This window comes from Stegodyphus dumicola, chromosome 7 (assembly GCF_044657685.1).
Source record: "Stegodyphus dumicola isolate Sdum_Otavi_A_Nest chromosome 7, ASM4465768v1".
Taxonomy (NCBI): Eukaryota; Metazoa; Arthropoda; class Arachnida; order Araneae; family Eresidae; genus Stegodyphus; species Stegodyphus dumicola.
The window spans coordinates 14,162,837-14,187,967 of NC_140774.1; the positions used below are offsets into that span (position 1 = coordinate 14,162,837).

At 32.9% G+C, this 25,131-nt stretch overlaps 2 protein-coding genes across 2 annotated transcripts in view; one reads left to right on the forward strand and one right to left on the reverse strand.

Annotated features, from left to right (window-relative positions):
• The window catches only part of LOC118192183 (acetoacetyl-CoA synthetase-like), a 101,531-nt gene that overhangs the window by 39,359 nt on the left and 37,041 nt on the right, over positions 1-25,131 (reverse strand). The window contains exons 5-10 of the mRNA XM_035363088.2: positions 22,154-22,264; positions 17,930-18,027; positions 11,811-11,925; positions 8,555-8,636; positions 6,772-6,925; positions 4,292-4,369 (exon numbers count right to left, since the gene is read on the reverse strand). Of these exons, the coding sequence (XP_035218979.1) occupies positions 4,292-4,369; positions 6,772-6,925; positions 8,555-8,636; positions 11,811-11,925; positions 17,930-18,027; positions 22,154-22,264 (638 nt within the window). The remainder of the gene's footprint in view (positions 1-4,291; positions 4,370-6,771; positions 6,926-8,554; positions 8,637-11,810; positions 11,926-17,929; positions 18,028-22,153; positions 22,265-25,131) is intronic.
• LOC118181549 (acetoacetyl-CoA synthetase-like) overlaps positions 1-25,131 on the forward strand; it is a 162,134-nt gene that overhangs the window by 2,391 nt on the left and 134,612 nt on the right. The window lies entirely within an intron of this gene.

A 25,131-nucleotide genomic window follows, 5' to 3' on the forward strand; every position in this document is an offset into this window, starting at 1 on the left:
GTAAGAGTATGTACATTTTTATTTGTTTCGGAATATACATGTATGTAAGTGTGTATATATCTGTATATGAGTTGGTATTTATATGTATATACATATATTTTATTGTACTCTTCTTCAAGTGCCTTGTACGCACATGTATATATTTCTATGTACATTGTTGCACTCTTCTTCAAGTGCCCTGTATGCACATGCATATCTCTTTTTTGAATTTTATAAATGTCGTCTGCTCAGCCGGGGCTGCCCAGGGCTGCGGCCTGGTAGCTAGTGGTTGACTCCCGCCGAGTTGGTAACCAATTCTGCATGCATATATCTATACCTGAGTCGGAAGCCAACTCAGCGGTTTACCTTCCCTAATCACTATACCGTCTGGGCGACTCGCTTTATGGTGACAGGCATTAGTATCCATATGGAGTAAACTAGGACCAACTGCTGCAGCGTACAGCCTCACAATGGGGTGTAGAACTTCATCCGATACCGCGTAGCCGTTGTAGAACCATCTTAAAGATACGCAGTTGGGTGCGTTTTTCTCTCTGAAATACCAATCAACCACGATAAATGCGTCACGTTCAATATTTTGGGCCATTAAGTGTGCGTCATTCTCTCTATACCACTCCACGCTCATCATCTGATCCCATGGCAATTTTGGATTTGTTCATCAACAGCACGTTGTGCCAATCTGAGGCAATCCAATTAGATGATCACAACACCACTTTAATATTGCCCTTCTTAATTAGGCAGCTACAGAAGGTCGTTCGCAATTTCCAGAAATGATTTTGATAATTAATTCTTATACATACAGAGCGGATTTCTTGCTAAGATTTGCTTCTATGTGACAGTCTTGAATCTTGGCTATAAATCTAGCTTCATGACAACGTTCTCATCAATTTTACGGAAAGGAGAAGTCATAGTATTATTTATTTATTCTCTTATATTTAAATAATAAAGTTTAAAAAGAATATAATAAAATTAAATTTAAATAATTGTCTTGCATCATTGCTGCAAGGAATGAAATTTGAATTTAACAAACATTCTCTATTCGTAAAAAGCAAATTTAATTCAATTTCATTTAAAATTTAAATGCTTGTTAAATAATGAAGTTGCTAGAATCCATCAGCCAAGAAAGTTGTTGATAGAATCAATCAATCATTCAACAGGATCATTGATAGAATCAATCAGTGGAACCAAGTGGGAAACGAAGAAGCAGTTTAAAGTTTGTAAAATTCATATTAATCTGGATACTGACAGTCCTGTACAACCCTACTACACATGTTAGTGAGTTATCACTAGGTCTGAAATAGTATGACATTGCTGAGGTTTTAAATATCCTTTCTGTTTGTAAACTTCAAAACCCTCAGTTTTTATACACTAAAAGCAAAGAAGCATTCTGGTGAGGAATACGGAAAGAAGAAGTAGACGTAAAGATCAAAATCATAATCCTGGTTAGTTTAACATAAACCTACAAGGTTGAAATGTATTATTATTAACAAGGCAATGACTTTGCAAAAATCATGATAAAATCATACATTCATTCATACATCATCAAAAATCATTAAAAATCATTAAGTTGATACATCATCGAAAATCATTAAAAATCATTAATTTGATACATCATCAAAAATCATTAAGTTGCACTAATAGCTAAATTACTTAGCTATTAGTGCAACTTTGATAGTTTTTGATAGTTTGAATTACACAGGCAGCAGTTTGCGACTAGCTTGAAACAAAGTGAAGAGAAAACGCTGGCGAGTGGCATTTTTAGGAAATGGTTAAGGAGAGAAAGCAAAAGAGAGCAGAAAACGTTTTTACATTTTAACTATTCGGAATGCGTTAATTTCGAACATCATTTAGGATAAAGTGGGAAAAATTCTTATTTGGAGGATGATTTGCTATTTTAACGGAAGAAATTATGCGTACACTTACGACTTTCGAACTTTTGATGACTTAGAACATTTTCCGTAACATGTATAAATAAAAGTAGCTATAATAAATATACATAAATGAATAGTAACAAACCAAATTAGTTTCATTAATTTTTAGCCGAAAAGAGACCTCCGTCCCAAATGGGATATTAGTCTTGAAATGGCATTTAGCGTTGAATCATTATAAACGGCGTATTTCTTTTCAAATTGTTGCCACCAATTATTGTCTTCCTGAATTATATTTAAAGAAGTTAAATAATGAAGCTCCAGCATGAATGAACGCATGTTTCACGCACTACGAACAAGCAACGGTACTTTCATCCAATTATGAATAACGTAATTCTTCATCCGTACAGGCCCACCAGCGGCCGGCCGAGCGTTAAAGTCGCTGTAAACTGGTAGTTCGGTCCGAGGTTAGAATCCCGCGAATGAGCTGGCTGCATGGGTGTTTTCGTGGTTTTCCCCATGTGTAACGTGTATACGAGCCAGTTTCCCTTAGAAAGTCCTCCCCGAAGGCATCCCTCCCCTTAGGCAGATAGCCCTAGTGTGCTTTGCCGTAATTAAATACACCACACCACCAACCCCACATCATGCGTACAAGGGCACCTGGAAGCTCGCGTTTTAAAATTTCTAATTTGTTTTATTATCCATTTCCTATTTTTTAAAACTTAACAATTTTTTTTATTAACAAATTCCATGATTTCAAAGCGACCACCGGCAACACTATACGGAAGACGATATTTTTACCTCCAGCGCGCGAGCCTACCTGTTGGAAATTTTAATGATATGCTGTTTCTAAATACTTTGTGATTTTGTTGTTGAATCGAAGTTTACATGGCCTAAGTACCGAGAATGTGATATTTAATAAATAAAGGGGAAAAAAAAACAAAGCTTTAACGATAAAAAGAAAGAAAGTTTCACAGAGCCTTCTTAAAAAGGAAACTGAACATTGGTATAATGAACTGAGAAAAGGCTGAAAAAAATAGCAAAATGTATGCTAACACTTAAGGCTGCATCGGAAATTAACGTATACTAACTACTATGCTGTTTTTAAAATTTTTTGTAACTTTGCTGTTGAATTGCATATGGCATAAATGCGAAGAAAATGTGCTTAACAATAAAACTAAAGACAAAGAAAAAGGGGTGAGCATTATAAGGTATTTCTCCCGCTTTCCTAGCGTGCCTTCGTGGTGCAGTGGTCAGCACACTGAGCCGATATTTCAGAGTTCCGTGGTTCGATTCCAGACGAAGGCGGTTGCTAATTTTCCATTTTGCCTGCTTCCAAAAAATCCTATGTCTCTACAGTGGCGCTCGAACTAAAAGGTTGTTGGATGAGGATTCTCTGCACCCAGGATTTGGCGACTGGGTCCCCTGAAAACCCCAGTCGCCTTTTGAAAAGAGAAGTATATAAGGTATTTCTCCCGCTTTCCTAGCGTGCCTTCGTGGTGTAGGGGCCACACACTAATCCGGTATTTCAGAGGTCCGTGGTTGCTAATTAATCCTGTCTCTACAGCAGACTAATAGATTGCGATCTTAGCGTCAGTGTAAGGAAACATAAGGAACCCTTTTGGGCGACCATTAAATTCTGAAACTTTTCAGTTTTTTTTTTTTTTTTTTTTTTTTTTTTAGCCCAAAAGGTGTTAGCCCAGAAGGCATTTTGCTTGAAAACTTTAAATGCAAGTTTCACTTTTCATATTGTTGCCAACAAATATTATCACCCTGTGTTATATTTAAACAAATTAAATAATGAAGAATCTGTATGAATGTATGTATGTTTCTCGCACTGTAATAAAACAACGGTGTCTAGAGATATAAAATTTTGAATAACGTAATCTCCTCAGAATATAGACATCTTGAAGCCCTAATATGGAAGTTGTTTTATTATCGATTTCATATTTCGTTACACTTTAAAGAATTTTTGATTAACAGACTCAACGATTTAAAAGCGAGCAATCGCAACATTGTACGAAAAAAAACCAAATATTTTAATCACCAGCGTGCAAGACTGTGTACCGGAAATTCTAAAGATCCGCTCCTTTTAAAATCATTTTGTGATATTGCTGTTGAATTGAATTTTATGGTTTAAGTGCGGAGAACATGATATTTAATAAATAAGAATAACGCACAAAAAGTTAAAAAATTAAAAAATGTGAAAGCTTTCAGATTTTTTATTCCTTTGACAATTCCATTAAAATTTATCCGAAAGAGCTATCGTAAGGCTTTAATCATGAAAAATGTTGCTTATGCAAAATATATACACTTCATACTACTCGATGTTTGAAGATAATATGGAAGAAATAATTAAAATTTCATAAAAGACATTCATTTAAATGTTGAATTACGTGCTCAAAAATATTAAGAAATAAAATTACCGGAAACAGATTTAAGACGACATCATCGCTTTTCAGATTGTCGTGGAAAGCAGCTGTTGCATAGCAGGCAATAAGCGTCTGGGAAAGAGAAAGAAGTCTTAAAAGTCAGATTCCAAATTTTTCAAATAATACAAACAAAATTTTTATAAAAATTATTAAATATTGAAAATAAGAAACCTCCATATAATCAGGGAATTAGTAAAAATTACAGCATATAATAGCATTTTAAATTTATGTTTCTAGTATTAAACGTCATTATTAATTAACCTCTTTTATAAACATGTATTAGTTGCATTTTTATGAAAAAAAGTAGTTTAAAAAGATTAGGAAGAAGAAAATACAAATTCAAAATTCACCATTTTACACTAGTTACGTATTGTAAAATTCTGTCCTGCAACGTGTTTACACCTCTTACATATTTTCACCTATACAGTAACACTTTATAATATACTTAAGATCTTTATTGGAGAAGACATTTATATCTAAATTAACAAGAATCACCGTAATATTTGTAAATTTTTCAGGACTAGTTTCGATGGTTTAGCTACGGAACCAACAGCCACAGCTACCTAAGAGCAAATGAATGAGATAAGATAAAAATGTCTGGACAGAAAGTAAGCTACTGGCGCCATCTGTTGATAAAGCAAGAAAACCAAAACATAATTTCCTTAAAGGCTGAAGGTAAAGATGAATTGGAATTTGGGTCATTAACTAATACGAAAAAAATTTTTTGAATTTGAAACGTCTCTAGAAAATCTAATTCACCAATGGCAGATGTTTTTTGAATAAGTGCAGCTAGAGAAATGGAAAGTGTGATTTTCGGACCAACAGGACTGGGCAACGAAATGTTGGTCCGAAACGCGTTAGTTATAAAAATGTATTAGTTGGCTAGCACTGTTGGATCGAAAATCACACTTTTCTAGAGCCAAAATTATTCAAAAAACATCTTCAATTTGTGACTTCGATTTTCTAGAGTCATTTCACATTAAAAAAAAAGGTTTTCTTCTAGTTAATGACCCTAATTCCAATCCATCTTTTCCTTCAGCCTTTAAGGAAATTATGTTTTAGTTTTCTAGTTTTATCAACAGATGGCGACAGTTGCTTAATTTCTCTCTAACCATTCTTCTCTTATCGCCGTATCTTATCTCGTTCATTTGCAGTTAGGTAGCTGTGGATGATGGTTTTGTAGTTAAACCAACGAAAGTAGTCCTTCAAAATTTACAAATATTAAGCTGATTCTTGTTGTTTGACATCTCCAATAATCATTATTCGGCGTGTTATTTTAATCTAAATTACTTAAGATCTGGTTCATAAGGAATATGGTGAACTCTGCAAATATGTGTACACAAACGCCTACCACGTACCAAGCAGTAAACGGAGCATATGATATTGGCTTTATAGCTTAAAGGTATTGCATCTTTATGTAAGGACTCCTGTTCAAAAAGACAGAAAACTTAATAATAGTGAATCGGCATAAAGGTGCCCCACCCTTAATAAATCTACTTCTAGTATAAAGAAAGCAGATGCCTTAAAGGTACTGGCACCTCCAGGAAGCGATACAGCTATGCAAATATGCTCAAGTATAGTTTTAGTTTCCTATTCTGATTAGCAAAGTAAATGGAAATTTTATTTGCATAATATTATTCCCCAACATAAAGATGTCCATAGTGTTATGAAGTTTTTTTTTTTTTTTTTTTTTTTTTTTTTTTCCCAAGTTGAAAGTTGATTTGCTTAAAGAATAGCTTTATGCAGTTTCTGTCTTTTCGAAAACTGCCCAAATTGCATTAGGTATCGGCGTTTTTATGTAATTTGGCTATTGTTCCAAAAAAATAGAAATCATCGTTAGAGTGTATCGAAATAAAAGTCCCCGTACTCTTATTCAGATAAACCTCTGACGTACTTCAGGATTAAATAGACCACTTTTGGGAATTGTCAAAATCAAATGATTAGTCGCCAGGTTTCGTAAATATAATCTTCAGATTTTTACCTGCAACAGATTTGTTTTTTAGACACTTTCAATTACGATGCTATTGGCGTGATATCATCGATTCAATAAATCTTTTTCCTTAGCATTTTAACTTATAGCCAATTAGAAAAGAAGCAGTAATATTTTGTGATATTTATGATGTGTCGCACTTTTTTATTTTCACGCTCGCTTTTGATCGTCTGATATCGTTCTATCGTTAACTATTTCCTTTTTAAATGTTAGCAATTTCTTAAAATAAGAAGTAGGTTTTATGATATAGTTTATTCTTTCGCATTCTTGGTTATTAACTTCCGCTCTAAAATGTTGACTGTATTTAACTTGCTATCAACAGAAAAAGAAACAGTGGCTTTCTTAAAAGAGCGCAGAATTTTGTATACTGTGAAAAGAGTGTAAATGTTATTTTGGGACATTTTTCTTGCATATTCAAAATTATATCTTATTCTGTGTTACTACTTATTTCACTTGAAAAAATGTAATAGATGCCAATACCTACCACGGCTGAATGTACTGGTCCCTTTGGTAAACCGGTAGTGCCTGAAGTAAAATTAATGCAGACTGGATGACTGGAGGGAAGCTGTTCGAATACTATGTCTGGAACGGAACCATCTGGATTCCTTCCACTCTGAAGAAATTCTTCTAAGGAGCAACTAAGAACAAAAGATTAATACCGATTAAAAGCTTTTTAACTCAAAATCATATTTTTTTGAATCCCCTTAAAATGAAATCTGAAACTGAGCAACAAAGCAATTTAGATTCGAGTAGATGCTGAGTAAATCCCTGAGAATTTCAAGACCGATCAAACATAGATCCTTCTTCTTCATGAGCAAAAAAATCTTGTTACAATTCGTATCTTATCACAATTATTAAAAAATACTAAACCATGAAACAAAAAGTTAAAAATTATCCTGTTCAGATTAAATGACTTTCATTCATATTAATAAGAACGCAGGAATTTGTATTAAGATAGCGTTTAGTTTTGAAGTTCTTTTGACGAATCTTAAATTTATTTTCAGCTTAATAAAAGAATAGCATAATGCACTGAAGAGCCAAAACATTACGAACACCTATTGAATAAGGCGTTATGTGACCTTTGACCTGCAAAACAGCTGCAACTCGCCTTGGCATGGATGTCTCAAGTTCTTGTTAGGTGACTGGAGACAGGTTGCACCAAATGTCTAAGCAGCGGTCATGGAAAATTCTAGATATTCCGACGTGGTGGTGTTTGAGCTTTGAGCTGCCGCTCTATGACATCCCAAATGTACTATATCGAATGTCTGATATGTCCGGCAAGTTAGGTGGCCAGTATATTAATTGGAATCCATCTTTATATTCCTCGAGCCACTCTAACACAGGTCGAGTCTTGTGACGTGGGGCGTTGTCCTGCTGGAAGATTCCATGTCCAGACGCCAAGTAAGGGTGCAGCTGATCCGCAATTATATTTAGATAGTCCTTAGCTTTCATGGTCTGTCTTTCCACAGCTAAGGGTTTCCCAGCCGCTCATGAGAATGTCCTCCACAGTTACCACCAGCCTGTGTATGACCTGCTATACACGGGGGAGGGAGCAACTGTTCTCCTGAAAAACGGCGTTTTTTAATTAGCTTTCACTAGGATGCAAATGAGTTATGACTATTTAAGGCAGGATTCTCGAAATTTTCAGCGATGCAGCTTTTTGCAGTAACGCTCGCTGTTGTACGTTTCTCTCATCCAGCTATGCTAGGTTAGTTAACCGAAATTAGCCATTTTGCTAGCCGAAGTTAAATCGTGCAATTAAAAATTTGATCCAACGCTTAGTTAAGCCATTTGTACTACAGTCTTCTGCTTCGAATTACTTTAATTTACGATTCTACCTTTCTGTTACCGCAATGGCGGTAACAGAAAGGTATTGAAAAGGAAAGGTATTCCGAAAATGGCGAAGATTTAATTCGTACGGCACAAGTTGCGTAATTATTAAGTTCAAACTTTAATAAAGGGGTTATTTAAAACCTTATTAGGACTGTGATATATTTTCACATATGTAGTGATAACTCGTTTCACAGTCTAAACAGGGTTTACACACTTTAAGTTAAATTTACATAAAGGAGAACCATACAGAGTAAACACGGAGAATCAGGTAAGCACTTTTTGGGATTCAAATCCCAGATCTTTCAATTGCTACCATTTACACCATGAAAACGCGTACCAAGGAAGAGAAAAATTCATTACTGATATTTTGAATACTGATTTAACCACTAAGGGAAGTAAAAAAATATAAAAAAAAAATAAGCAGTCAAATTTACCCATTTCGTATTTGTAAAATTCCTCTGGTTAGCGTTTCATCTTTGGTGGGTATAATAATAATCTTCTGTAAAGTTGGGCAACCTGAAAGAATATTATAATTTCATTTCGACAGGACTTTAAATTATATTTTATTTATGATATCAAAATCTGCAGATAACATTCTGATTATTTAATTAATATGTGATGAATATAAATCGACTTTAAATCTGAAACAGCAATTATTATTTCCTTGTACAAAGTAAAGGAAGCAGTGCAATCGGGAAAAAAATTCGGATATCGTATTTGAACGAAAATATCCGTTTTGACAGCTCTTTATTTCATTTGAATGATATTTTCATTACATCTGTTCGTACAAACAGAATAATGCACTCTTTTTCCCAAAACGGATTGTGAAATGGATTTAAAATGGATTTAGATGATATTTTTTTCGTGTCGTCTGTACGTAAGCATGTACGTATGTATGCATATCGCATAGTTAAAAAGGAATAGCCTCAGAGCGTTGACATTTTGTATATGGGAATGCTATAACATGTGAATGTGCACCTCCCTTTTTGGTTGCAATTAGCCGCACACACACACACATATATATATATATCCACTCTGTTACCAGGCTCGGCGAGCTAAGTATTTTTAATTTTTATTCTTATATTTTGATAAATTGTGTATTTTTTGCTTTAAAAGGGATTGAATTATGTTGTTCTTGTGTTCCAGTTAAGATTTTTATTCCTTTAGTTAATCTGCTTGCAATAGTTGCAATGAATATTATAAAATTTGTTTAAGTTCCACTAAGCCTAACGACGCCGCCATTTGTTTACCTTGAAACTTAGCAGCCTAGGAAAATTCTGTTTCTGCACCACCTCCAGTGTCATTTTGCCAAGTGAGGCCACATGTTTTGTGCAATCTTTAATTTAAACTCTAATTTTAATTGCAAAAATTGTTTTTAACTCCATTTGGTGTTTTATGTTTTTCGGTATTTTGCGATGTTATAAGTTTTTATATATTTTTTTCTATGCCGAAGTGAGAACTGAATTGATTGAATGAGAAATATAGCTCTGATGAAATTCGAGGAAGTAAGTTTAAATGTAATGCAGCAAATATTGCGCATAATTAAATAGACCGTACAGGAAAGTCATGTGGTGTCCACATCAGATTTTTTCCTTAAAATGCTTTTCTCTATAATTTAAATTTCAAAATGAAAATGCTTTCTCTTTTCTAGAACTAAAGATAAATAGCTACTTTTAGTTGATATCCAGCAGAAACGTTACTTCAATGAGCTTGAGAATACGTAACATTATATGTGTCTTCAATTTTTTTAATATCATATTTTATTAAAATGGAAAATTTTTATCAACAAAGTAAAAAATATTAAATAAATTCCCAGTTTCGCTTACAATATCTGTAAATAGCAATAATAGTGCAAAAGAGAAATTCAAATTTATATTTATTTTTATCTGAAATCTAAAGGCTGGTAGCTGCAAAAGGTTTCTGCTTGTAATTCAAACATACTGACAGTTAAATATTAAATTTTCGGACTGACAGTCATTTCAAATAATCTTAGTATGTTAATTACTCGTTAAATAATTTACTTTAAATTAATTTAAAAATAAATGAAACTATGAAAACTATGAAAATATATTTTCCAAATGTGACAGGTGGTGGTGGTGGTGTATTTAATTATGGCAAAGCACACTAGGTTTATCTGCCTAATGGTACGGATGCCTTCGTGGAGGACTTTCTAAGAGAAACTGGCTCGTATACACGTTACACATGGGGAAAACCACGAAAGCGCCCATGCAGCCAGCCCGTTCGCGGGATTCGAACCTCGGAACGAACTACCAGTGTTCAGCGACTTTACCGCTCGGCCGCTGGTGGGCGCTCCAAATGTGACAGAACTTTAAATGTGACAGAATAAATAATGAAAGTCTTATTGTTATCCATTAAGCTTTTTTTCTGGGGATAAAATCAATACATGTTTTTGTATGTAAATAACAGTGATTTGTTTTAATTTTTTACATTAGCTTGACTCTCGATGGAGTTTCGATTTTTATAAAAATTATCTTTCGACAAGTAAGAATAAAAGGGGTATCAAATGTGTACTTTTAAAATCTTTGAATAAGATTTATATTACACTATAAATTAATTAGGTCTTTGTAGATTTTCTGGTAAACCTTCGCTTTCGTTTCGAATGGTAAAGAAAGTAATGTAAATTCGGACTTCAATAAGTAAAATCTTGAAAGCTTTTCAACAAATATATAATTGAAAGGTATTCGGGTGCCTCACATGCGGCCCGAAAGCTTGATACCGCAAACCTGTATCCATGCAACTGACAGATTTTAACATTTAGGGACCTAAAATAGGAAACTATTTCTAAAAATGAAATATCTGTATGCTAAATTAGGGAAAAAATAGTTTATTTATGGATATAATTATATAAAAATGTTTTTGGAATTTCATTCTGTTGTATTCTTCTTTCTACTAGTAACTAGTAGTCGTTTCTATCGCTGTATTTCTATGGTTACTATATTTTCACAGCCACAACTGAAGAAGCCGGCTCTATTTAACTTCGAAATTATAGCCTTGAAACTTAATGCTTCTTTCGTTAATTCTTGTTGCTAATTATTAGTATTTATAACAAATACATTTATTATAATTATTTAAAATAAAGTACCTATTGGAACATGAGAAAAAATTTCCTTGAAACAGTTCAATTTCTTTCTAATCTCAAAACCGATTATCCGATGAGATAAATTATCCAGATCCATATTTGGTTTCATTCAGTACAGAATACTAAGGTTCCATGTGTATGCTTTGCATACGATCAGAGAAGATTTGATAACAAAATAAACAAATCGATAAACAATACCCTTAAAAAGATTGTTAATTACAATAAAAAAGGAGGTAGATGCTGGTGAAAAATTGTTACATATCTCTCCGCGGACGCACAGAAAAAATAGAATGCATATTGCTTGACATATTGAAAAATATTTGATGGAACACTCTAAACGGAATAGCAATTGAAATGTACTCAGGTAAATGGGATTTAATTTATTCTATTAATTTATTTGCTTTTAATGTTTATCTAAGCATTTAAATAAAATTGTTTTTTGTCTTCTGATATTTTCGTATGTCAGTGTTTAAACGTGTTATTGACATTACAGCCTATAATGTTTTTCTCACAGGAAAATCAAATTTGAAATTAAGATTAACAAATATTATCTGCCTTTAAGAAAAATTTAAAAAACAAGTGTTACTCACTGTTTGCTATGATCGGAAGATTATCCATGAGGTTGTAGTCTTTGCCGTTATCTTGATGGTGATCTATAGTGATTAAGAATTTGGCTTCCATTTTTCTAATTATGTTTGCAGCAGCCTGAAATAAAAAAAATCTGTGAATATTATTATTATTATTAAGATATAGTTTCCTGTCTTGCTGATTGGTATTCGCATTCTTTTCAGAAATTACCAATATAATTACATTGGCGGACAAAATCTGCATCATCTACAGAAATAAACATTTTATAGTACTAACGCATTATTTTGTTCACACAAAAGTTTTTTAGTTGCTGCAAATCAAGATATAAGACTGTTCCATGTTCATATTTGCATCATACAGACCTTCCGAAGTATTGTGTCATCCGATTTCTTTAAAATAGCGCGGCTAAAAGGGTAAACAGTCAGATTAAGTATAAAATTTAGACTATACTAGAAACTTGTATTGGGAATGACATAGATTTTCCATTTAACCCTTTCGCCGTCCTCTCCTGTTCGCAAACATTTCTCCCCAGCGGCCCTTTGTTTTTCGCAGCGTGGAATGTTGTTTTCTCTGTACATACATAACTTTCGTAGCGGATGAATGTAAATGAATATTAAATAAAATTATAAGGAAATAAAGCGTAATGGAAAAGTAATAATATCTCTGCTTATTTCTAACAGCAGGATTAATTTGATAACATCTGATCCAGGCTGTCCACTCCTCCCATTTTGTTGTTGTAATTTCTTTAAAATTATTGGTTTTCTACAGTTCTTTTCTGTGTTTCAACGTCAATCATAGAGTTATTATGGACTGTACTCATGAAACGTATAACCTTCTTGTCTTTCCAATTCCCAACCTCATTTTTTTCTCTTTGTCTGCTTAGTAGACGTTGAAAATCTCTCACTGTCTTGTATCTTATGTAAAACGGCGCGAATATTCATAAAACCCGGAGGGAGGATTCAATTAGAAATAGAATGCCTGATTAGTGTACTGCCTTCTAGGAGGTATTAGAACAAACAAAAATAAAAACTCAAACAAGTAAACATTTAGAAAGCGTTTTAAACGTTTAAAAGTTTTAATTTTAGAAGAACGCTTGAAGCGCGTTACGGCCGCCCTGTAGAAGTTTCACTTGAACGCTCTAGACGCGTTACGAACGACGAAGAGGTTTTAATGAAGATATGCCATATCTGACTACGAAATGCTTTTCCTGTCCTGTGATGATCTGCGGCCCCTCTCCTTCCTCTCACTGTCGGTCTCCGGAGATCCACGCTCACGAACACATCACTGTCAAATGCCCTTTGGGCCTAATTTCATGGAGTCATAACACGTCGCACTGACTATGCGATATCTTCAGCATAACGTAGAACTTGGAGAAAAGGTCATTCGTCTCTTTCTTTAACCGCTGAAAGGATAACTCGGATAACTGAAACAAGGAAAAAATTGTATGGCAGCTGCTTTAACTAGAGCTAACATGATAGGGGATTCCAACTTCGCTAATCATACAACCTTAATTTTATTGTAACAATATGATCTTTACATAAACATGTACATGAAATATTATACACTTGCACAAACTTTCCCAGGTGATGCAGTTTCTCTGGCTTCCACTGTATGTTTGATTTCTGTGTTATTGTAGAGACATTAGGATTTTTTGGAAGCAAGAGAGACTGAAAAATTAGCAACGCCTTCGCCGGGAATCGAACCACGGACCTCTGGAATACCGGCCCAGCGTGCAGAACCACTACACCACGAAGGCACGCCAAGAAGGTGGGAGAAATACCTTATATACTCCCCCCTTTTAAAGGGCGACTGGGTATCCAAATCGCCAAATGCTGGGTGTGGAGAGTCATCATCCACAACCCTTTTAGTTCGGGCGCCACTGTAGAGACATTGGGTATTTTTTTGAAAGCAAGAAAGGTGAAACATTAGCAACGCCTTCGCCGGGAATCGAACCACGGACCTCTGGAAATACCGGCCCAGTGTGCTGACCACTACACCACGAAGGCACGCTAGGGAGGCGGGAGAAATACCTTATATTATAACAAATATGATCAATTCATGTTTTTTTAATGCAGTTTGAATTGGTATTTAATGAAATTACCACTAATAATAATAATCTAGATTATCAGCTTGTGGTGACTCTTTTTAAACTACAGTGGAAATTCGGATCATGAAAAATTTGATTCATGGACAAATCATTGGAATAAAAGTCATATCAGATGAATGACAATAACACTCATGTTGGCAACATATGATTTTCAAAGGTGTTTTGTATAATTTATGCCTCATAATTAACGCTCAGGGCTTGTATTAAAAATAATTTTAATATTTTTATCAAATCATTTTAATATTTTTCATTGCTTAACTCTCATGAAAAAACTCTAGAAGTGGCTTACCATGATTTCGGCCGAGAAAAAATTATGACCAGATTGTGCTGTAAGTGTACTTTGACAACTACAGCACAATTGAACACTTTGACAATTAGGTCTTTTTCGTTATCTATGATATTATGTCTCTATATAAAACTGTTGCCTAAGATTTCACCAATGAAGACGCAGAGAAGTTACTAAAAACCCATAAAAATGAGATCAAACAGAAAGAATTACAGTAACTTCAAAAGCAGCAGAAAAAAAAAAAAAAAAAAAAAAAAAAAAAAAAAAAAAAAAGAGCAGTTGTGGAAGAACTTCGGAAGAAGAGGAAGAAAGAAAAATGACAATAATTCTATGATCCGCGAAATTTATGCAAATGGGTTAAAATGCAAAGTTTCCTCATAAAGATATCACTTGATAAAAAAACTACAGCATAAGTATTTTCAATGGTGATGTCATATACCAGTTTGAAACATTTTAAAACAAACGCAACATAAAATCACATTGGAAAAATTTAGCCCCCTGTATGTTTTGTACTTGTAGTTAATTCATTTAAGTTAGCTTTTTCTATTCTTTTCTGCTTATACTTATTCCCTTGAATTGTGAACCTTGAATTATGTATTTAGCTTCATTTAATGTATTATTTTTTATGTTTTATTTAATGTAATATTATTTTTTATTTTCTGTATTATTTTTTAATTTTTTTTTACCAGCCACTCTGTTAATTGCTCCTATTCATAATTAATGCACTATTCAGCTGATTATAACTCAGTTGTATCTGTATTTTAACTATCCATTTATTGTTTACGTTGTGGATGCCTACTGGCAGCACTTAAGTTGTAATCATATATCTATAACTCTGTAAATGTGAAACTGAAATTTTCTGTCCTCACCCGCATTGCACCCTTCTTCCAACACTTCATTGCTGACTCATCCAGCATTTGTTTGCACCCCCAGCACTCGTCTTGAGCACAATATGCACCAAAGTGTGTTATGTAGACCAGGTTAATTCCGTCAGCGGAGCTACCTGGCCGATATAACTGCCCCAGTGGATCGGCTGCTTCGCTGTCGGTGGAAAGAAATAAAGTGAAACAGACGCTCATTGAATCTTAAGTAGAGTCGAGTGGCGCTTATAAACCAAGGAAAGTTGAAAGATGCTCCCTAAGTATGTGATTTTTACCTGAAAGGGAATTTCGCATCCAAGCAATAACACCTATCTCATCATTTTCCACTTATGTTGTTTCTTTTATCCACTCTCCTTTGTGGAAATAAATATAATAAAATGAAATTAATCTCCCTTTGTACAGCTACTGTTGTGTTATACTGTCAGTTCAATTAGTACTAGAGACGTTAATAATTTCAAAACTCAGTTTTTGCCCATAAAACGTTGTCTCCAATGTCTCCAAACCACTTTTAAACTTTTTTTGCCATCAAATGTTATCGCCATGTGTTATTTAAAAAAATTTAATAATGAAGAATCTGTACTTAATTTAATACTCAGAACTTATACTCATGTTAAATTTTCATATTAAATACTCAGAACTAATTTTCATTCTAGTTAGCAATGCGGAAAAGAGAAGTTATAGTAAAGACTGAAATTATAATACTAGTTAATTAGCATAAGATATTCTTCAAAGGAATAAGTTAATGGTCAACTTATGACCGCTCTCTAAAATTGCATATTATGTATATTATGTTTATAGTTATATATGTAAATTTATATTGCAGTATTTTTTAAATTACCCGCTATACGAAAAGTTAATATGCATCTCGAAACTGACATGTCTTTTTTAAAAAAAAATTAGAGCTGTAGAAGCTGTGGTGGTGCCATCTATTGAAACTAATGAAAACTATTTTCCTAAAAAGAGCGTAAAGTTCGTCAACGAAATATAAACATTCTAGAAGGGACATACATGATTCATAAAAATAGAACATTTTTGCTTTATTTTAAGAATTATGAGTTAATTAAAGTTATTTGTTAAATTTTGTAAAGGAAATGGATTTAAAAAAATCTTCATAAAGTTATAAAGATATTGAACTTTAAGCTGTATTTGGGAGGGGGGGTGATGTTTTGAAGGTACCCTCTGGGAAAGTAAAAGGGGACAATTTTACATCTCCTGCTCCAATAGGCTGACTGACGAAATTTATTTTGCGTTTAATATTCTTCGAAACCGCAACTTAAAATAAATATCTGATTTATATATATTGTTTTAATACAGGTATTCTGACACAAAATCGAATCGGACTTTTTGGCTGAAAGACGGACAATTTTTTTTTCATATTTCTATTCTACGATTAGAACTATGACTACATTTTAAATTCTGTAAAATTGGGTGGGAAACTTACGTAGAAATTTAAAATTTTATCTTGGCGCAATTTTTTGAGCTTGCACCAAGAGTAATTTACTTGCCGAAATTCTGAATTTATGGTAACCTATTTTTCTTTCCCTTTCATTATGCGCGGGAGAGAAAAAAGGCGATTCGACCATTTCTTCAAATAATTTTAACTAAATGTAAACCACATATCGGTTAATATCGTTAATATCGGTTATTAATATCGGTTATAAATATATGCAAAATTATTTCAAAACGCGCTTATGCATAAACTCACGTATGTTTTGGGAAATATTCAATAGAAAATTCTAATTTAGGTTAAAATAACAGGCCAACAAATATCAATTTAAAAAGCAAAGAACAAAAAAAAAAAAAAAAAAAAAAAGTGTTATATTTCCAAATTTTCACAGGACTAGTTTCGTGGGTTTTACCGAAACAGCAACCTCAGCTGCCGAAGTGCAAATGAACAAGATAAGGTATAGTGAAAAGATAAGAATGGCTGAATAGGAGTTCCTGGCGCCATCTATTGATGAAACAAGTAAACTAAAATATAATTTCCTTAAATGCTGAAGGTAAAGATGAATGGAAATTAGGGTCGTTAACTAGAACAGAAATATTTTTTGAATGCGAAACGTCATTACAAAATCTCATTCACCAATAGAAGGTGTGTTCTGAATAATTTTAGCTGCAGAAAAATGAAAAGTGTGATTTTCGAACTAATAATGCTGGGCTACAGAGAAATTATGTATATCCTTTTTCCTAACATATCCCTCGTATTCTTTAATGCGAAATTTCAAGGCTATCTTATTTTAACCAATGTAAATTAAACCACACTGGCAATGAATCCTGTTAATACCCCAGGATTTCATATCAGGAATGGGGTCCTGAAGTATGGAATTCGGAATTTTATTGATAGGAGAACGAACGACTCGAAGGTTGAATTCCTGTAAAACATTTGCAATTTTACAGAAACTTTCGGGCTGTCCTTTTTTCTGCAGCCAAAATTACTCAAAAAGCATCTTTCATTCGTGAACTACGTTTTCTAGAGGCGTTTCACATTCAAAAAATATTTCTGTTCTGTTTAACTACCCTAATTCCAATCCATCTTTACCATCAGACTTTAAGGAAACGATCTTATAGTTTCATCAATAGATGGCGCCAGTAGCATAACGCCTGTGCAGCCATTCTTATTTTATCATTATATCTTATCCCATTCATTTGTACCTTGGCAGTTTTATGGACCCGATGTATTTTATTATCTATCTGATTAACTTTGTGAGAAATTCACATAATCGTTGTAAAACGCATTAAGCGGGTTTGCGAAAGTTTGCAGAGAGCTTCTGGATATGGATTCAACATTCTTACGTCCGTGCTGTTAGAGGACAGAAATTACACCTTGTTAATCCTATGTTAACTCACTCGAGCTCCATAGTAGGGCTGTGGTCCACTCCAAATAGCACCGATGCTTGTGGTCGCCAGCATGGCGAAGATCGCTTCTTTTCTATTTGACATGTAACCTGCGAAGACAATTGAAATTTCCTTTACAGAATGCATAGTATATTAATCATTCAGTTTTAAATATAAAGAAAAGTCAACAAGTTTAATACTTTGCCTAAAATGTGAATTTACAATTTTGGATGAATTTTTCGTGTAGGTACAAAGAATTGCATGTAAGAGCTTGCATGTAATACAAAGAATTGTATTACATGCAAGCTCTTACATGTAACACAATTCTTTGTTCTCGTATACTGCAGATATAAAAAAACATATACGTAGGAAAATGTGCATGAATGCCTGAATACCTTTAATATTAAATGATTATTATATTATTTTTACTGTTATTATTATTATAAGAAGATAAAAATTTCTACGCAACGGGTATAGTGGTTAGCGTTGCTGACTGCCCTGCCGAAGCGCCTGGGTTTGAATCCCGAAGAAGGCGTGGATGTCTGTAAATGTATAGTGTCAGTGTGGCGCTCTAAATATGCGGCGAGCCGAAAGTCCTTCCATGTCGTTTAGTTGAAGGGGAAAGGGGTGGGGGTACTTCATCAAAACTGGCGGCGGAACTATCACCTAAATAGTGGTCAAAGCTATTGCCAACGGCAGGTTTAATCTAGCGTTCATTGCCACCAGGAATTTCGTGGGCTTGGGCTGAATACGTCAGACAAGGGAGCCTAAATAGCAACAACAGATAATAAACAATATAATGTTAAAATATAATATTTTACGACAGGAATGATTTAATATTTGTACAATTCATCGTAATTTAAAATTATTATCGAAGGTAAAAATCTCAGCCAATTTTTATATTCTGCATTTAATTATTAAAATTATATATAAGTGAAATTTCTTCTTTTTCAAGAAGATTAATTATTCCGTATTAAAAAATTGGCAAAATAAGCATTTAAATGTCTCAACCATTAAGAAAATCGCTACTGAAATTTAAACATTATCTGTATTGAACTGCGTATGTTTTTTTCCTTTTTGATTTGGTCAGTTACATATAAATAGTTATGTGTAATTCTTTTAACGTTGATCCTTAAAACATCTATGATGAAAATTACAAAGCTACTGATGGAATCTATGTGCATACATTCAATGGCGACTTCCAGAAACACTTCAGCTCTATAACACCGTCCACTAATACTTCAGACACACAAAATATTTTTATTTCAACTGCATAATATATATTTTCTTTCATAAACTTTGTACAATCTTACACTTTTAATGTCACAAGAACACAAATGATAGGCTTCGTCTAAAAATAAAAGGTTTTATCCTCAAAGTGAGGCGTTCATAATTTCTCTTGATTTAGTGATACTTAGAAGGTGCAAGGATAAAGAAATTTGGAACTGAAATATCAGGGAATATACTGAGAGCTACTGAGCAATAGTGCGGATAATATCTATTTTCCAAAATATATGTTGATGTTGTGTAGCTTGAGTCACTTCTCAAAAAATATCTGAGCCTTGCTTATGAATGTGTGACCAGTGCCAAAGGTATAAGTTGTTACATTCTTAGACAACTGTACAGAATTATTGTGAGTACCTTGTAAGAGATAGTGTTGTAAATGTTTGTCAAATTCTGTCAAAGTTTTTCACAACAATTTGTTTGGTTTAGTACATTCATAATGGGAGGACTTGGGGATTCAAAGATCCCCGTGTCACAAGAGAGTTGAAGTGGACCAGCTCGAAAGTGAATGGATAGTCGGGTATGCTGCATGACAAGATTTTAGAACCATTTTTCTTCAATGAGCAGAAGTAACAGCCAGAGTTTACCTCGTACGTCGATTAAATACCTTTCGTACACTAGAAGAACAGTCAGCTAGAGTCATTTTGTCTCATGCGGAGGTTATGAAGCTTTAGTAATATGACACAAAATCTTTGAACTTTGCTTGTGAAAGTGCGATTAGTGCAAAGGTATAAATTGTTCCATCTCCAAACAACAAACAGTAAATTTTTTCAGGAACTTTGTGGACGCCCCGTATGCTTCTTTCTTTTTTGCATTTTGTCCACCTACTTAAACAATAGTTTCAGTACATTTAAATTCTTCCCGAGAAGTGCAGTAATTTGTATAAAAACACTACTTTTGAAATGCCGATAACTTTCAGTAACAAAGACTCACTGAAATGGTTAAAGGCTAAAATATCGCGGCAGAAACATACCGGACGAAAAGGTCGCGAAGAAAGCAACGCAAAGCGAAAACGACGTCATTTAAAACATCGTAGGAGAGAAGAAAGCACATCTCAGCTTCGAAACATGGTAGTCGAAAATAAAGCGATTCAAAAACTTCTGAAAATAAAAACATCGTCTTCGAAAATATCATTTTTTAAAAAAAGGCGCTTTCTAATCATCGCACGACGACAACATCACAGCCTTTAAAAGTTGTTTGATATTCGCATAATGATTTGTGAGAACAAAAAGGAATGAGAAACTTTTTTATTTTTCTATTTTTCAGCAAACTAATAAATTAAACTTAAAATAAGTATAAATGAATTCTAATTTTATGATAGGATAATTAATTAAACAAGTTTAATATAGGTAACCACATGCAGTTACTGGTCTTCCTTTTCCAGACTACGTTTTTCATGAAAAATACCAATAAAATTTTATAAAGAAAGATAATTAATTAATGGCCTTTGTTAGTTAACTGTAAAAGTTTAAAATTCTATTAACAGCTATATCTATAATTATTTTCTACTCAGTTTCAGTCTCCGAATGCTTAAATTTCCTTCTAAATTTTTTCAACAAAAAAAAAAAAAAAAAAAAAAAAAAAAAAATTAAAAATATAAAATCTAAAAGTAAAACCATTCCTCATTCTAAATAATTTAAAAATCTAAAAGTAAAACCATTCCTCATTCTAAGTAATTTAAAAATATAAAATCTAAAAGTAAAACCATTCCTCATTCTAAATAATTTAAAAATATAAAATCTAAAAGTAAAACCATTCCTCATTCTAAATAATTTAAAAATATAAAATCTAAAGGTAAAACCATTCCTCATTCTAAATAATTTAAAAATATAAAATCTAAAAGTAAAACCATTCCTCATTCTAAATAATTTAAAAATATAAAATCTAAAAGTAAAACCATTCCTCATTCTAAATAATTTAAAAATCTAAAAGTAAAACCATTCCTCATTCTAAGTAATTTAAAAATATAAAATCTAAAAGTAAAACCATTCCTCATTGTAAATAATTTAAAAATATAAAATCTAAAAGTAAAACCATTCCTCATTCTAAATAATTCAAAAATATAAAATCTAAAATTAAAACCATTCCTCATTCTAAATAATTCAAAAATATAAAATCTAAAAGTAAAACCATTCCTCATTCTAAATAATTTAAAAATATAAAATCTAAAAGTAAAACCATTCCTCATTGTAAATAATTTAAAAATATAAAATCTAAAAGTAAAACCATTCCTCATTCTTTCTTGCGGTCATAAATCATTATGCGAATATAGGAATTTTTAAGGCGCATGTATGCGACGTTATCGTTATACGATGATTTGTAGGTGCTTTTTTTTTTACCACGATATTTTCAATGACGATATTTTTAAACTGCGAAGTCTTTGAACCCCCCTTTTTTTGACGACGATGATTTGTACCACGATATTTTAGAACTGTGATGTTTTCTCCTTGTTTTCTTTTCTTCCAAGACGTTTTGTATGATGACGTTTTCGCCTTGCGATGTTTTCTCCGCGACATTTTCGTCCGCCATGTTTTCGGCGAATTCCATTGAAATGGTTATTTCTCTGCAATAAAAAGCTGGTTTTCAATCGATTTGCATCGAAGCAAAAGTTAGCGGATATTAAGAAATAAAGCAGTTTGTTCAAAATTTTTGCTACCTAATTCAGTGTCTTAATATCGTAATTAGATATGAGGGAAAGTTAGATTAAAGTTCACAAGATAACTGTAAGTGATTTTCCAATCTACTTACTTTTCTTAAAATTAGTTATTTCTTTTCAGATAGTATTTAATTTACGCTTTGACATATTTAAGACATATTTAGACACAAATGTGAACCTGTAGGAAAATGTGTCACAAGATTTTATTTAAAGCGCAACTTGATATCTGCATCTTACTTAAGTACAATGTGACAAATCTTTTACTGAAATGTTTTCTATGTTCAATTAATACTCACCGGCTACAGTGTCTCCTATTTTTAAACCCTGTTTTCGGAATGCCGCTGAGTACAACTTAACCTCCTCGAACATCTCAGCAAAGGTGACTGTCTCTTCGTACCCGGTCTCATCTGAATAAAGAAGTCTATTTAAAATTTGGGGTTTAATGAAATTTAAATATAAATAACACGATTTCCAGCAAGTATTTATAATTTGTAATTATTTTTGATGAGCAATATACAGGGTGGTTATAATTAAAGTTCTACTTTGAAATGGTCATATTAGGAAAACTACTCGACCAAATGTTGTTGAACTTGGTGATCGTGTAAAGGAGGTCATGGAATTCAACTCACCACCTGGGGGGATGGGGCTGCGTTAAAATTATTAAACGAAATAAGGGTCGAAATCTAACTTAAAATTTTGTTACACGGGTTTAACATGTTGTATACCTTTAAGAAGCGTTGACCTAAACAAAGTTACCATTTAAAGGCCTTAAAGACGCCTTTAAATGGTAGTAGAGTAGAGTAGAGTAGAGTGTAGTAGTAGAGTAAGTAGAGTGCGCCATCAGTGTAACAGAGAAATCTGTCAGTAAAAAAACACAAATTAGCGATTAGAAAAGGTGAGATCGCAAATCACACGCTAAAGTTTGCGCATTCCGGAAATCGGTTACTTACAGATCACTAATTTGTGATTTTTGAAGCCTGAATTGGGCTCTAAGGCATGGAGATATCGGTTTGAAAGTTTTTTAATCGTTTCTAAAACGAAACTGTTTATGGGGTTATGCAAAATCTCATTGTCTTATAAACGGCTTACGGCAGCACTGTTTATGTTGATAATCTAAGCAGTTTGAGGGAATCGAAAGATGCGATACACCAACATGTCTGTAACATTCCTCCTGATATACTAAGAGCTGCTGTTGAGAATGCAGTAATATGATTAAACTTGCTTTCGGAAAATGGTGGACGCTAAATTGAGCCTGCTTTGTAACACGTTTCAGAAACAATTAAGCACATTTTAAACCGATGCCTTCATGCCTTATTTCGTTTAGCAATATTGCATACAGTGACATTCCTCCCCCGGTGGTGAGTTTTTGAATTTGTGTTTTTTCACCGAAAATAATTTCTCATGATCTCCTTTACACGATTAGCAAGTTTGATAACATTTGGTTCAGTAGTTTTTCTTGTATGACTATTTCGAAGTGGAACTTTAATTATAATCACCCTGTATATTATACATGTATATTTATTGTAATTACAATTATTGTATTTACAATAGATACAGCAATATTATAATTATATGTAACTATATATTTACAATATATATTATACATATATATATTTGCAATATAAATATTTACAATTTATATTACAATTAGGGAATAAATAAAGATTCACAAGAATGGGAACAATACAGCTTTTAAATATTAGTGACACACACACATTTGCATTACAGGTGAAGAAATAAAATGTGTAATAGTTAAATAATTCTTATAATACATTTTAAACAAAATAGATGGTTAAAGAAAAGGTTCTACTATATCCGTTTTATACATATATCAACCAAAACATTTTACATACGAACTTCCAAGGAAACTGTTTAATTTGCGCTGTATCAGCAAAAGCAATTACGGTATTTAAATTTATAAAAATTTTAACTTTCTCATGAAACAATAAAATAAAAATACACATATAAAATTATTTAAAAAGATGTATGGTAATAAATTAAGCAATGCAAAAAATATTTTTAAAATTTGTTTAAGCAAAAGAGAATACAAATGGAAAAAACTCCAAAAGAATAAATAAGTTTGATCTAATAAGCTCTTATCAGATGAGTAGACGTGATCAAATAAATCTTCTTAAGCCACATTTTTCTCGATGAGAGATTGGTTAAATCAATCTTATTTTCTTCTGGAATTTTAGTGATAATTAGTTAATTAATTAGCACAGGAATATTTTCACATCACAGTTTACACATAGAAAATTCTTAACTTTAAAAATACATTTTTTATTTAAAACACTTTTGCTTATTTAAATTTTCAGAATTAAAAAAAAATTATTTGTGTTTCTAAATATTTAAAATTTTTATTTAATTAAGATTTTTTACATTAATATGAAGCTTATTACTCTCAATACATATTTTGATATACATTGAAACATTAACATAACGTAGAATTGTACTCTTTTCGGAAACATAAATGTTGTACTCTTTGAAAAATGGTAATAAATTGCTCTTAAATCGACGAGTTTATTAAACATAATGTCATTAAATGGGCATCACATATGAAATATATGAAAAAAAAAAAAAAAACTCCAAATTCAAAATTTTTACTTCCGGGTGCACATGTTTGTGTGAAGGACTACATGTATCCAAAATTCGGTGGCTCGAGGTGTCGGGCTTTTCCACAGTGGGAGGAACGTACATACATACAGATTCCACATTTAACAATACAGATTATACATCTAACATTTTTATACACGTAGTGAGCAAAACGTAGGCATTGTTTCTGATTTTGACCATAATTCCTCAAGCAATCAGCTGGGAACATGATATTCATTTAAAAGAGGAGGAAAGTATAGAAGCTAAAAAATGAACAGGACACATAATTACGGAACGAATAGAAAAAAGGCTTTATTGATAGAATGGCGTTGGTACAAAAATCTATCTGGTCAAGCAAGAGAAGAACAAACCAAAGAAATTTACTAAGGGCTATGAACTTCCCTATCTAGAATGGTTACACATTGGACCATCTGTCGATGCTCAACACCTGATTATCTTACAGTTCTTGGGGTAAGAGTTCCCATTTTTCAAGGAGCATCTGTTTCGTTTCAGCTCTTTGGTGTTCTCCGAAGGGTAAAATCGTCTCCCTAAAGTATCTCACATATATTCAATGGGATTTAACTCAGGGAAGCACGTTGGCCAATTCATTCTGTGGATATTTTCACTTTCCAGGAACTCCTTAACAGCACGATTCCTAGGTGACCCTACGTTTTCGCCCTAA